Source organism: Vitis riparia, chromosome 12 (assembly GCF_004353265.1).
Source record: "Vitis riparia cultivar Riparia Gloire de Montpellier isolate 1030 chromosome 12, EGFV_Vit.rip_1.0, whole genome shotgun sequence".
NCBI classification, from domain to species: domain Eukaryota; kingdom Viridiplantae; phylum Streptophyta; class Magnoliopsida; order Vitales; family Vitaceae; genus Vitis; species Vitis riparia.
Window position 1 is genome coordinate 20,596,867 of NC_048442.1, and position 15,911 is coordinate 20,612,777.

Here is a 15,911-nt window from a genome sequence, read left to right on the forward strand (position 1 = left end):
CCTTTAATTTTGGATACAAGCAAGCTCTCTAGATCCTAGGGCTACTAGATCTAAATACGATGAAAGCATTCATTTGAAGAAAAAAAAAAAACTTATATCTAGGTGCTAGAAAAATCATACCTTTTGAATTCAAAAGTTCCTGAATTCTACTCTAATTGATGTAGAGATCTAAAAAATCTCATAATCTTCCACCTGTTAGCTTTGTCTTTGAACCTCAACACATGTATGAAGTGACTACATAATTGAGAGGAAAAAAAACAGAGACTAATGTAGGGACCCCTCTCCCTTAAGACACGTGGCGCACCTCGCTGTCCGGAGCAACTCCATCCGGACTCCCCCAAGGGACACGTGGTGTGCTCCCTTATCCTGACTCCCTCAAGGAGAGGCACACGGCACTCGCGAACATCACATTCGGACGACCACCATATCCTATCCGGGTATGTTGTCCGGATCATTGACTAAAGTGAGCATGCCTTGCTACGTCATTCCGACAGCCTGCCACAACCCACATTTCGCCGCCTGTAGAGCGAAAGGACAGGAATGATGGCAAGTCACCTCCCACGATCTCTGACAGCCGCCCGTAGGGTGATGATGGCCCTACCACCACCTAGAGGCATCATGACGAGCCAAAAAGTCTTCCCATCATTAAAGAGGGAGGTAGAGCCTCTGACACTATATATATGAACCTTCACACAAGGAGGAAGGTAAGCTTACTATACCAAGTAAAAGGCCAACTGTGCCAACTGCTTAATCTCTCTAGTCATGGCTGACAAAACCATCGGACGTCCTGTCCGGACATATTTTGCAGGGACAACTGAACTAGAACTCAATTTTGGTTGAGAGCGCACGTCCATTTGACAGCTACGTGGATCACTAGGACGCGAGGCCTCAACAACTAAGACTTTCTCTTTAAAATAATGGATTGAGTGGGTTAGCTAACCATAAACCTTTAGGAGATTTATTCAGTCACTCTAATATGCTTAAATGACTTTAGTCCGATCTATGCTAAGGTCGCTTAATTTAACCCATTGAGTCATAATTAATTAATTAATTAATCATATTAGATTCCAATTAATTAATTAATCAAAGTAAGAAAAAAAACCCAAAATAAATAATCATTAATTTTTTTGCAACTTTATACTTTTACCAAAATACCTTTATGCACATAAAATATTAATTTTCCATAAAACTTCAAAATAAATAATTATTATTTTTTGTGCAGATTATACTTTTACTAAAGTGCTCTTATCCACAAGTGTGATTAAATTCTAATTCTCTTAAGCCTTTATACTAATAAAGACTATGAATTTGAAAAAGGACCATTGAGACCTATAGGAAAATACTTGTTCTATCATAATACAGTTTTGAAGTTGACTCAACACTTACTATAGAGAGTCAACTACATTTCAATACCTTATAAAATTATATTGAAATGAAAATTAATCATATTAGATTTAATTGATTTCTTGAGTTTGTGACTTACTATTCACTATATGGAGACTTACCATGAACCAGTGTTCATAATCTAATGAAACGAAGGCTATTAACTTCTTAAAATTACTTCTACTATATTTGAATTTCATATCCTCTTATTTTGTAATCAATCGATGTGCTCTAGTCCATGAAAAACATATGTTATACTTAAGAAATAACTATGACATCAAATATTTTATGATCACAAGGCTTTAAAATCACCTATCAAATATATAATTAAAAAGTAAAATTTGAATTAATACAATATTAAGTATCATCCAAAAATTCATCGTAAGTGTATCTCTAGATTTTAAAACTTTATAAATGTATATTACACAATATATAATTAAAAAGTAAATTTTGAATTAATAAATGACTATCCAAAAATTAATTTTAAGTGTACATCTAGATTTTTAAAACTTTAATAAGTATCTAATTTTATGAGGAAAGGGATTCTAAGTATTAAAAATATGTTTCTAAACCTCAAAAAATCAAAATTTCTAAGAAAATATTGATGTCTCATCAACACATTGAATTGTCTGACACTGTATAATCTAATTTTAATTCATTTTGTGTGCTCCCACAATGGGCAAGTGGCAAAGACATCAGAATAAACTTCTTCACCGTCATCCATTTTTGTGGGCAAAATTTGACAAATGTTAATAGCTCCACTTGGTGATTTTTAATGCATAAGCTAATTTGGTTCTCTTGACAACTTTTCGAAAACAGCTCTAAAAGAAGGCTTTTGTCAATTATTTTTAATAATAAAATTCAAACATGAAAACCATATTATCAACTTATTCTTTATAAGAATATTATGTATTGTGTAATGTCAAAATTTTAAAAATATTTTTCATATTTTCAATTATTTCTCAAAATATTCCACAGAAAACACCTAAAAAATAATTTAAATTTGGTCTAAAAATAACATATTTTCACTATAAATTCTTAAAAGAACATCTATCAAATATGTTTTTTAAGTTAGAAAATTATTTTATACTCTAAATAATCAAAAATTGTTTTAAAGAACAATTTTGAACATATCCTTAACTTTTTTTTTAAGATCATGTTTGATTAATGAGACATAATATGAAATACAATAAGAGAAGTTATATCATCACTTATCTTCTCTTCATCCAAATATGAGATACGATTAGTGATGAGATATATCATCTTTTATCTTTTTTTTTTTTTTTTTTAATTCCTTATACATGAGATATAATAATTGTAAAGTGTATTTTGATGAAAAATTTAAAATAAAATGGAAAAAAGGAACCCTCTAACAAAATAATACAAAATAATAATTTTAATGGTTATTATTAAGAAGAAACATTTTTTTTTACATATTTAACAAATTAAATAAAATTTTAATTTTAACTAAGATTGTGCTTGTTCGGTTGGATTAGATGGTGAGATAGGATTTAAATTTCCTCTCCCTTGTTTGGATTGTAATTGGATAGAAAATGAAGGAGGATAACTTATTCGGAGTTTGTTTCTAATCTTCCCCATGCATGATAAAAAAATCCCATGCATTGACATACTAATGATATAAAATCTCATATTAATCCATCTCCTTTCCCCTTAAAAAAAAAAAACCTAATATGAACTATGACGTTCCATGGGTGACCATTAAGCAAATTAGAGGATTTCGAAGAGAGGCGTTCACAATTCTTCTTTGATGTCTTTAACCATAAGTGAAGATTTGAACAATCATAGGTAAGTATTTGGTTGTTGAGAAACTTCAATTGTAATCTCTAAGACTTGTTAATTTTCTACATTTCACTATTTATTACTTTAGATTTACTCTTTAGTTTATTTCCTAGTTTCTCAACCTTTGAATTTTTAGCTCCTTACATGATTGTTCGGTTTAGAGAATCGTTCCAATTGCAAGGGTTACCACTTTTTCTTTGTTTTATTCTCTTTGGTCTGTTCTCTAGTGTGTGACCCTTGTTGTTACTTTCTTTAGTAGTGGTAATGATGTTGGGAAGTAAAAGGGAAATATTTAGAGTATTGACCAATTAAGGTTAAAGATTCCTCCACGATAATAACTAAAATTAATTTAATAATAATAATTGCATAACAAGAATGAACAATAATAATTCAAGAACATTCAACTAAAAAGGGACATCAAATATAACATGAAAAAACTTTTCAAATTGAGGTAAAAATACCACCAAGAAAATTTTTTCTACTTCAATTAAATGAGGATACAATAATTAAACCCTTATGGGTTTCTTCACCTTAAAAACTTATATAAATATCTCAATGTTTGAGATGAGAATCCATCACCTCAAAAAACAATGAACATAAGAAAATAAGAAAGAAAATATACCACAAAAATTCCTTAAAAGGTTAATAAAGGAAACTGTTACCTTTGAGCCATAGAACAATGTCCATGATTTTCTTTCCTTTCCTCAATCACCCCCTTCTCTCGTAATACCAAAACCCTAATGCTATATTTATATATAATATCCAAATATAAAATACCCTAGTAGATGGGTTGAGCTGCAAAAACTTAGCCCAACAAATGAAATGAGCAAGAGTGGTAAATGGAAGGATAAAGTTGGGGGAGAGATGGGTTCAAATCTGAAAGTGATAAGTGTTACAGAGTGATACGAAACAAATCCATGATACTACTACATCTAAGATGACAAAGTACCATCCATACCACCAAAATCTTGTGTGTCATGTAAGAAGGTCACCATGAATTGGGGGTTCACCATCTAGGAATTCATGTCAGAAAATTTTAATGGGTTTAGAAGCCGATGGGGGGATCACAAAAAGTTAGAAAAAGATATAGGTGTTCAGGCCCCTCCAGTAGCCTTGGCTGCAGTAGCGGTCTTCTGATTTTCAACAATGAAAGCATCAATATGTAGAACAGTAAAATTTTGAAGAGTAGAGACATCTGCCTTGCCATTCACTTGTGATAGAGAGCGAGATGGAGGATCTGAAAGCCTGCAAAAAATTTCAAGGGGACCACATCAAATTAAAAACTAGAGCATATGCATCAACTTCTAGAGTGCAATAGAATGATAGACGCATCTGGATGATTCACTAATTGGATAAAGAAAAAAGGTTGCAAATATGAATAATAAAGGAAATAGGAAAAAAGAATAAAATTTGATAAATCAAATAGAAAAATCAAATACCGTACGTAAATTAGGATAAAGAAAAGAACAAAATTTTTGAATATAAAATTAATTATTATAGGAATAAATTAATAGCATGTGATATAAAAATTTTCTTAGGTTAAAATAGATTTGTATTAATGAGATTTATTTCCTTTATTTAAATGAATCCTAAGTTTAATCAATTTCTTTGTTCAGTTCAATTTTTACTTTTTTTTATCAAATAAGGAATTATGACCCTTAAATATTCTCTAAAATGTTATGTTTATGAAAGGGTAGAAAAATATTTTATCATATGAAGAGAATTTTATGTTGTAAAAAATATCACTCCTATTATGTATTTTAATATTTGACTAGTTGTGTAGTTAACTTCATTAATTAGTTATACGAGGATAGTGTAGTAGTCACAAACCCGATATTATCATATGGTTGGTTAATCCTTTTCGAACTGAAGGATCATTTATTTCCGAAAGTCCCATTAGTTTGGGGAAAAAAAATTGTTTATGTTTTGTATGTTTGAAGGTTACTTTTACAAACTGAAAGATCATGTGTTATGTTACTTTTATTTTAACAAAAGAAATTGTTAGTATATTCCTTACTTAGGTAACATTCATTACCTTTACTTTTGAAAACCCCTTCCATGTACCCCAATTGTAGATGACAATGAGTGGCTTTGGGGACAAGAAGGTTCTTATTAGTTTAGTTTATGTTTGGCCATGACACCTTTGTTTAGATATGTAGGTTTAGGTTATGTGTTATGTTATTTGAACTAAATTAGGACTTCATACTTATGTGAATCATTAAACTTTTATATTGAAAAGATAGTTTTAAATTTATAAACTCACCCTAAAAGGAGAATTTATGATTTTTTTTTATTTTTTTTTATTATTTAGTCATTTTTGCATATTTTATCTTTATGTTGAATGTGCAAAATTAACAAAGTTCCCCCTAGCCTTGGAGTGTCACAATAATATTATAAATATAAAAGATATAAGATATAGTTGAAATATTTAAATATTCAATCCTTATATCAAGTGAGCAAACATTCGAATTGCTATATTTTCTTATATGATTTTTAATTCCTTGAGGCATCCAAACATTAGTATGGGATAAGATATTTTACATAAATAATATCTTAGGGTATCTATATCCTCATCTAATTTGGCCAACCAAATATAATCTAAGTCAAATTCAAAAGAAGTACTTATTAGATAATGAATTAACTCTTTTGAAATATGGAATTAATATTGTAAGAAATATTTATATACATGTGTAAAAGGATAATATAAGGATATTGAAACCAAGACTTTTGTTTTTTTTGGTTATATAATATAAAATTGATATAACAATAATATAATGATTTTGAAAATTAGGTGAATGTAATTAAATAATATTTTAATTATGTGAAATGATATTGAAATAAAAAAATAGTTTTTATTTTAAATAAGAAAACACAAAGTATTTATAGAATGATTGAGAGTCTATAATTAGTTGATTTAAAGAAAGAGAAAAGTAACATTAAAAGGGATGATATGAGAAATAAAATTTTAAAAGTGAGATACTTATTATTATATAATTATTTTGAATTAAAATGATAAAAATAGTTAAAGGTGCATTAAGGCCTTGTTCGATAACTGTTTTTTTAAAACAGTTTATGATGTTTTGTAAAATAAAAGTTTATTTGGGAACTTAAAATGGTTTTAATCTATTTTTAAATATGTTTTAAAAATAATTTTTGTATCTAATATTTTATTTTTAATTATCATATATGTTTATATAATATTTCTTAAAATAACCACTAAATGAGTGAAAATAACTAAAAGATGTTATCAAAACACTTTATTTTTTGTTTTTAAGAACAAAAAGCAGAAAATGGTTTTTTATTGTTAAACATGTTTTTTGTTCTGAAAAATAGAAAAATGTTTTAAAAATCAGTTCTCAAACATGTCTTAAGTTTTTCAAATATTGGTTCAGTAAATAAAATAATAAATAATATTCTAAAATATTTTTAGATATACTTAATAAATTAATTATAAAATTAATATATTAATAAATATATCTATATAAATAAAAAAGTTATTATAATTAATATATTAATGAATACATCTGTATAAATAAAAAGTTGAATTATTTATTAAATTTTGTAAAATCTAAAACTGACTTCAGTCTTCAACAATGATGATGGATTGAGCTTTGTGTGGACAAACCATAAAAGGTGTAAAATTTGATAAAAAAAAAAAAAGGCTTATGACTTGTATTAGAACTCACCCAACTTACAGCCCAACAGTTTAAAAATTGGGCCGGCCCAGACTCAGCCCATTTTCACCTGGCTGAAGCCTGATGCAATACTCTAGCTGTAAACCGCTGTAGGGTTTGATTGCAGCACAAGAAGCCTCGACCCCTATTTACACGGAAGTATTCAATTATTTCTTCTCTGAACGGTGCGTTTCGATCGATCTTTGAATCAAGGTACTGCTCCAATCTCGGTTCGCAATTCAATGAATTTCTAGGTTAGAAACAGTCGTTTGGATGCTGAGAAAATGAAGGAAAATACAGAAAATGTAACTTCACGTAAAACTCATAGGACCCTTTGGCTTAGTTAATTTTTATTTATTTTTATTTTTATTTTTATTTTTTGGCGGTAAAGAAAGGGAGAGGTAACATAGGAATCAAAATATGATTTTTCTTGTATTTTTCTTCATTTTATCCGATTGCTTTATAACTTGGAAATGCTATTTCTGTTCTGGGGTTTATCTTTGAACAGCGGTGGAACTATTGCAAGTTTGGGTTACGGTTCAGACTGAAATTTTTTAGGATTGACGATGTTTGCTATTTGGGAATGTTTTCTTGCATAAAGATGGATTTAGAGAAAATATGAGAAAAGTAATAACAAGATGAATTTATAATCACTAAGTTATAAAAATGTCTGTGAATTTGTTAAAATCGTCAAGGTGAATTCATTATGATTGTTATAGGTATAATAAAGATGTGGAATGTGAAGGGAAATAAGTGATATAATGGGGGTCTACAAACTCTTCATATATTTATGTATAGATATAGCTATAGAGTATCTGTAAAACAATTAGGATCTCTTGTCTCCTTGCATTAACTTATTTGCATCCCAATTATAAATGTCATTGATCATGGTAACGGAAGCACTTGATGAAGAATGTTCTAAATCCCATCCTTTATCTTTGTAGGAGCCCTTTGTCCTCTGTGAATTGCTTGGAATGAAATTCTAATCAATCTTGCCACTGCAAAAACGATGAGAAAGTTTGTCCTAGATTTAAACTTGCATGGGTTTATATGGAATTTGATTGGTTTTTGTGTGTGTGTTCCCCCTCTGCTAGTGATGAGAGGTTATGAGAAGTCATTGTTGCAATTATAGGAAAGGGAATTCTGAGATGAACAGATGTATCTTTTTTTTTTTCATCACTGACATTCCAATGCTGGAGCTGGTAGGTTTCTTTATGTAGCATCCTGGTTGGAGGCTCATATGACCATTCTGATTTCATTCCATTAAAGCTCCTTTTTTTTCATTCTTTCTCTAGAAGCTGATAATAGGTTATCCTGTTGAGAAACTTAAGTTTTTCTCTATAATCCTAGGGCACACTGGTTAGAGTAGGGAATGACTGATCTTGGGAATTCAGGGATGACATGAATGTCTATACTTTTTTTTTGGTTTTATTTTTTTCTTTCTTTCTTTTGTCCCCCCTCCTCTCTCTCTCTCTCTCTCTCTCTGTTGAGCTCATACATATGACTTCCCATGGTATTGATAAATTGAGCAATCAAACAAAACTTCACAAAACTTTTTTCTTGAAATACATTGGCAAAGTTGGTTCTCTGGAAAGTTGATGACTTTCTTTTCCTATGTCTGACCTTAGTGTTCTTATCCTTGGTTGTTCTGTAGGTTGCAGTCTAGATGAAAGATGAACTTCTTAGTGGATTTAAGATTACCGTTGGCTAGGCCAACCAATGGATGATATCTTTGTTCTTTCACTCTAACAGATTCTTGATTATCTTACAGGTTGCTTGCTTTCATGTACTGAAGACTGCAGCCTGAAAAATGGCTTTGGTCGATGTGATCAAGTCCTGCCTTGATTCTATTAACCAAGTAAGTGTGTTTTTCCCCTATCTGAGGATCTTCTTGTTATTTGAGTGGTCTATGCAATGATGGTTGTTTGATGTAATCATATAAAATATAGAGCTATCAACAAAAATGCCACTTCTGTTTCTTTTTGATCTTTTACTTTGATTTTTTTTATCAAGCATCATTTTTATGGTATTATATGGCAGTTTTTAGGTACCATACTAAGAACTTTTCATATTCAACTAATTGGCCCCTTAATTGCAATCAGTTTGTTCTGGGAAATGAAATAAGTCCTCCAAATCCTCTTTTATTTCAGAACCTAGTTTCTTGATATTAATGGTAGTATTTCAGAAGACAAACTTCTGGCCTGGTAGATTCGTTTGCTGGCATCTTCTACACCCCACAGTACTTTCTTAACTAGAGGGCCCAGTTTTTTACTCCGTGAATTTATTGAGTTTTTCACCCCACCCCACACTACTCCCTTCTTGTTGTCGCATGAATCATTGGAGACTTCCAGATTGGTAATTTGCTTTGATGGTGTGTTAACAAGTATGGGATTGTGGCAGGTGGCCTGCTAATATTGAATCTATAGGGATTCCTCTCTGTAATAGTGTTTAATCCCTTTCAGCTTTTGAAACTACTCGTCCCTCTCTTTGAGCAAATAATTAGCATATCTCATGAAATTAGAATTTTCTTTTTGCCTTTTTAATAAAAATTTGCAATGATGCGCTGGAATTCAATTAAAATGCTTATTAAAAAAAGTTTCTGTTTATAAAAGTTAAATAAGAAATCGGCTTTTACAATGTGGCATCCACAGGAAAGGTGTTCTTCACATGTTTGTGCTTTGCCTATTGGCATCTCCTGTTCTCGTTTCTAAATAGACCTATATGCTTTCCAATGTGTATTTCTTAACGAAGCAACCTTGGGCAGATTGGATAAGGTTGTGTTTTTCTTTATTTGTTTTTTATTTTTTATTTTTTAATTGTTTCCCTTTTATCCTTTTGTTTTCTTTTTCTTTATGGGGATGGTGCCTTCTGGCAAGAAGTGGATTCAAGAAATTAGCATGAGTATTGGTTCCTCACAGTCAACTTTGGTGGAGATGAAAGGAACACAATAGAAGAATATTTGAGGATAATTAGTTGTGTATCGTGGGCAGGAATTTGTTGGGCTGGGGGTGGGGTGGAGGTGAGTGGCAGTGGTCTCCATTGCAAGCAGTGCAAAAGAGTCTCTTTGCTTTGTGGGGTACATATCCTAGTGGGATTTTTCTTTTCTTGCCCTTTTAGAAAATTGTCGGTTGAGTAGACCAGATACCCCATGTATTCTAAACTTTACCTCTTCTTTAACTGTTTTTGTATGGAATCAACCTGATTTTATGGGTTGACAAATGACGCATTCCGATTTCTCTTTATCTTTTTAGATATCAGATCACATTGAGGGTGCCACTCTTTACCTAGATGGTGGATGCACAGAGAGTTTCCAGTTCCTTGGTGCATTCCCCTTGTTACTGCAACTTGGAGTGCGGGCTGTTTGCAGCTTGGAGAACATGTCTCCCCTTGATTCAGTAAGGACAATTTTTTTTTTTTTTTTTAAGTTTAATATAAGCTATTTGTGACATTTGTTGTCTACTTTGTTGTTGGTGCTTCATGAACTTTTCATGACCGACTTTCAACTAATTGGCAATTTTTTCACTCTTGAAATGAATTGATTGACAATGACTAATCCCCATCCCTCCCTTCTTCATTCAATGAGTTGTGGATGTTTGCACTATGCTTGAAAAGTGAATGCAATCCATACACCATTTCATGTAGAAAATAAATTTCCCACTCCTCGAAAGTTCTGAAGAAAGATATACTACAAGGTTTCTGGACCAAGAAACTCATTGCCAATTTAGTAATTTTTGAAAGTATTTTATATGCTCTGTGATAATATTTGAATAGATGCATATTTCATTGTTTTAATGTGCTGTGCTGGAGTACTGCAGAATATATTTCTATTTTGCCAAAGATGGATTCCTCTATTTTTCAAGTCCAAATATCCAAAACTAACCTCAAATATCTAGGTACTAAGGGACCTGCTCTTTGTGGTTTTAGCTGTTGTACACCAGGACCTGGCACACAAGTGGAACTAAAGCAGCAAAATAAAATGACATTACAGGATCCGAATACCATTCACAATCCACCAATGTTCTAAGTGTCCTGTGTTGCAATTACAACCATTTTAGGATGTGATATTACATAATTTAATATTGCTACCTCTAGCATGTTCTTATATTCTTTGTATCTGAAACTATTTACTTATGGTAGCTTATGGATGATGTTATAAATTTCCCATTTCAACCCTCTCTGTAGGTGGTTGACTGGAAACCAAATTTTGATCCCGTGAGGAAAATTGTGGTCATCACATCACGTCTTTTGAGTGATGCACATCGGTATATCTTACGTTGTCTGAGCATGCATCGAGGTGTTCGCCATTGCACAATATTTACATCTATCTCAGAGGTGCTTCTTTGTCATTATTGTATTTGGTTGCTTGATTTTATTAATTTGGATTTGCCTTACTCTATGCAAATAATTAACTTTGTACTCTCGTGTACTAGTTCTTTTGGCACTTTTAATATATTCTCTTATTTATAAAAAAAAAAATGCAAATAATTAACTTTGCAACATATATGATTGTCTTTCGACCTGGCATTTGTATGGATGAAATTTGCTATTAATGCATATTATAAATAGTGGAAATTGATCGTGTATTTATTATTAACATGTCCTAATATATGCATACAACTAAAAAGGTCTTGCTGTGGATGGTGGTATTTCAATTATTTCCACATTCTATACTGATGAACTGAAATGTGAGGTCACGCACCTACGTTGGTGTCATAGATTGAATACATAGGATGACATGATTATTGAAATATCCTGCAACTTAAACTTGTAACTTAGAAATATAATACTGCTGTGGCAACATTTGAAAGGTTATCAAACTATATTTCATGGTTTGTTTACTTCATCTGTTTTATTTGTTTGTTTTATTTTGATTGAGTATTATTAACTGCACAACAATTGCAGATAGCTCATTCAGCATATCCTGATTCACCTCTGGGTCCAGATGCTTTTCATGAATATGAATCCTTGCTTGTTCTAGATTATGAGGAGCTTGTTAAGAAATGTGAGACAAAATCCAGACAGTCAGGAGACACTAGCTTGCTGGAGAATTTGACCTTGGAAGATGAGGGATGGTCACAACTTGGTCCTATTGAAGAGAGCATTTCTCAAATTGAAGCTAGGCCAAGTCCAAGAGATTTAGATCAAGATAATTCAGTAGGTTGCATGGAAGATGTAGGGCAAAAATTGGTTGTTTCTGTCCATCACTTTCCTATGATTTTGTGTCCTTTTTCACCAAGAGTCTTCATCTTGCCTTCAGAGGGAGCGGTTGCTGAAGCATACTTATCAACTGAACATGAGGATTCCCTTAGTCCTGGATTGCCTCCATTAAGTACTGGATTGCCTCCTGATGGCGATGACATTCCCCCTGGGGCAACTCTTACTGCACATTTTCTGTACCACCTGGCTACCAAGGTCAGATGTGCTCTACATGCTTAAACCTGAATTTATTCCTTTTTTCCAGTGCTGGTGTTCTAGAATATTTTTACTAATCCCCTTGTACTGTTTATCTTTGTATTTATCCTCCAATATAGTCTTGGTACATAGGTATCTTCATTTCATCTCCTTTTACTTATTTTAGTTACTTGACCATTTATTTTCACAGAACCATGCCCTGCTCTCATTTAATCTAATCAGTTAGGGAATATTAACCTTGTTTCGTCTTAGGCCAACTTATGATGATTTCTTCTAATGTGTAAAAAATATTTATATATTTTATTTTTATATTTTTAAAATTGTTTTTATGTTTTATTTTCATATGTTTTTATTTTAAACTGTTTTAATTATTTGAATTTTCTAGGTATGAAAATACAAGATCAAAGGGCTTATTTTCTGATATTTTAGGTTCAGTTTTCTACTTGTGATGGATTAAATCTTGGTGCTACACTTTACCTTTAAAGGCATTCTCATTTGTTTCTGATTTTATGAATTTCTTTCTCCTAAACATGCAGATGGATCTGAAAATGGAGATATTTTCCTTTGGCAATTTGTCAAAAACAGTTGGGAAGATTTTGACAGACATGTCAAGTCTTTATGATGTTGGTCGACGTAAACGATCGGCAGGGTTATTACTCATTGATCGCACTCTTGATCTTCATACTCCATGCTGCCATGGGGACTCCCTTGTGGATCGTATTTTTTCATCTCTGCCCCGTAGGGAAAGAACAACATCCTCTACTCACATAAAAGGCTCACAAACCCAACCCAAACATCGCTATGGTAACCTGCACCGACGTCCTCTTGATGTTCAGATACCACTTGGCAAAATTCTCTGTGAAGAAGATTCCTCAAGAGATAATATCCGACTTTTGGAAAGCATTGAAGCTTTTTTATGTGGGTGGAATTCTGGTAGCTCTGATGCTCAAATTGTAGATTTGGTTAATCTCAGTGCCAAACTTCACTCTGAAAAGTCCCCTCAATCTGAGATTGAGCTTCTGAGTGGATCTTTTGTTGCTATGGAAAATTTTCATGGAACGCCATACCTGGAAACCATACTAGATAGAAGAATGAAAGATGGAACCATCCTAGTAAAGAAGTGGCTTCAAGAAACTTTGCGTCGGGAGAAAATGACTGTGAATGTGAAAATGCGTCCTGGTTTTGCCACAAAATCTGATTTGCAACCTATGATTAAAGCTCTTACTAAAAGCCAATCATGTTTACTGAGAAACAAAGGAATTATTCAATTAGCAGCAGCCACACTCTTCACTCTTGATGAATTTCATTCTTCCAGATGGGATGTGTTTACCAGTGCTGAGAAAATATTGAGTGTAAGTGCTGGAGACACAAGCCAGAGTCTTGCAGCTCAGATTGGTGATCTTATCAATAAGAGTGCTTTAGTGGGATCACATGAACAGAAGAATGGAAAGATGGAGCCCTCAGAAGGCCTACTCTCTTTTCAAGATGCTTTGCTTCTAACAATTATGGGATATATTTTGGCTGGTGAGAATTTTCCAACATCTGGTTCTGGTGGCCCTTTCTCTTGGCAAGAGGAGCACATGTTGAAAGAAGCTATTGTGGATGCAGTTCTTGAAAACCCAGCAATAGCAAAACTGAAGTTTCTTGATGGTTTAACAGAAGAGCTTGAAGCCAACATAAACAAGATCAAATCAGAGGAAGCCAAAGAGGATTCTTTGGATCAATTAAAACTTGATGAGTTTGATGATGATCAATGGGGTAACTGGGGTGATGAAGATGCTGATGATAATAATAATAATACTAATAAAGAGCATGTTTATGGTGACATGCAGCTGAAGTTGGAATTGCGCGACAGGGTGGATAACCTTTTCAAAGTCCTTCATAAGCTGTCGAGTTTGAAGAGGAGGAATATACCCTTAAGAGAAGGGGCATTGGCCGTGGATAATGACTTCAGTGGTGATCCCTCCACAAGTAAAGGACTGCTTTATAAACTTCTAACAAGGGTACTTGGCAAGTATGAGGTACCCGGGTTGGATTACCATTCCTCTACTGTGGGGCGACTTTTCAAAAGTGGGTTTGGAAGATTTGGCCTTGGACAGGTATTCCAAACACTTCCACCCCTAAAAAAGGGAAATACTAATAAAACAAACAAACACCTTCCTTTAATGGTTCAAAAATTCTGAACTCATATATCTGAAACATGCAGGCAAAACCAAGTCTTGCTGACCAGAATGTTATTCTGGTTTTTGTTGTCGGAGGAATCAACGGTCTTGAGGTCTGAATTCCTTAAACTCTTCTAGCTTATTTATTTATTTATTTAAAGTCTATTCTCTCATTATTTGTCAAATTTCAAGCATTCCGACCACAAAAACCTATTACACTTTCCATTCTCAATTAACTTTTCCAAATGACTAGACTTGGCTCAATGTTCTATCACTACAATGCACACTAGCTCTTTCGGTTTTTAAATTTCCATAACAGTAACATGACATTTTGTCCTCTGAATGTGTCAAAAGGTACGTGAGGCTCAAGAGGCATTGTCTGAAAGTGGAAGACCTGATATAGAATTGATTATTGGTGGTACAACACTTCTTACTCCGGATGACATGTTTGATTTGCTATTGGGGAACTCCAGTTACATTTGATTCATACAATAGTTTCATTTGTTTTCTTTTTACAATTTGGAGATTGGTAAAAAAAAAAAACAGAGGAAGAGAAAAAGTTAACAAATCAGGAATGCTGTTTGCTGACATTTCAGGTGATATGTGTTAAATTGAAAGCCATTTTAGTTTTAATGTAATGTAATCTGTTGATGAGAAGTGGGAAATTGGCCCTATGAAGAAGGGAAGAAAAATGGGAATGCTCCCAATCAATGTGATATACTTATCATTCAATTGAAATAAGAAATGTATATTTGATCTTGTGATATAATTGTGGTCCCAGGTTATGTTTTCAGTGGTTTTATTTTCAATTTTCATGTATATATTTCCACTGAATATGTATGGTACTAAGACTGCGATTGGTAGTAATTCTAATAAGTATTTTTAATTTTTTTTTATGCTTAAAAGATAAAAAATTTTAAGTGTTAAAAATACTATAAACACTTCCTAAAATCACTGTCAAACGCATTCTAAACCCCTTCCTCCGGTTGTAGAAGTAGAGGGTTTCTCAGTTTTATCTTAAAACCTTTAGTAGGAAACTAGGTGACTCATGAAGCTTGAATAGAATTGTGAAGTGATACAAGATGAGCAATTATATTTACATCCACCCATTCACTCTACATATCCATTTTAAAACATCAATCCTATTAACACATCCACTTAAGAATTTTCAATATATTTAAAATATCTTCATTGTTATTCTCTTCCACGTCTATCTTCTTCTTCCTTCTCTCAATTCGTGTTTTACTCAACGACAAATCCTAGTGCTATGTTCAGTTTATGAAAAGTACTAAGAAAATAAATAAATAAAATGTTAAAAAAAATGGTTTACCTATATTTGATTTTATGATGAAAAATATAAAAATAATTAATAATTTATACAATTTAAAATTATTTAATATTTATATAATTAAAGAAACTAAGTGCAATGAATTTGAAAAAACATATAAATTGGGTTGATTGCTCCTTTGATGGATTAAAG

The 15,911-nt window shown here is 32.3% G+C and overlaps 1 protein-coding gene across 2 annotated transcripts; it reads left to right on the forward strand.

The window, feature by feature from the left end:
- The first annotated feature begins 6,976 nt into the window (after window positions 1-6,976).
- On the forward strand, window positions 6,977-15,200 carry LOC117926956 (sec1 family domain-containing protein MIP3). 2 transcript variants are annotated; one of them, XM_034846293.1, is made up of 9 exons: window positions 7,020-7,070; window positions 7,802-7,874; window positions 8,629-8,715; window positions 10,109-10,252; window positions 11,040-11,189; window positions 11,760-12,269; window positions 12,806-14,368; window positions 14,476-14,544; window positions 14,786-15,200. In XM_034846293.1, the coding sequence occupies exons 3-9, from the start codon at window positions 8,668-8,670 to the stop codon at window positions 14,912-14,914; spliced, it is 2,613 nt and encodes an 870-aa protein (XP_034702184.1). In that variant the 5' UTR covers window positions 7,020-7,070; window positions 7,802-7,874; window positions 8,629-8,667; the 3' UTR covers window positions 14,915-15,200. The 2 variants fall into 2 exon arrangements, with proteins under 2 accessions (XP_034702183.1, XP_034702184.1); XM_034846292.1 differs by lacking the exon at window positions 7,802-7,874 and having other exon boundaries at window positions 6,977-7,070.
- Window positions 15,201-15,911: the final 711 nt, after the last annotated feature.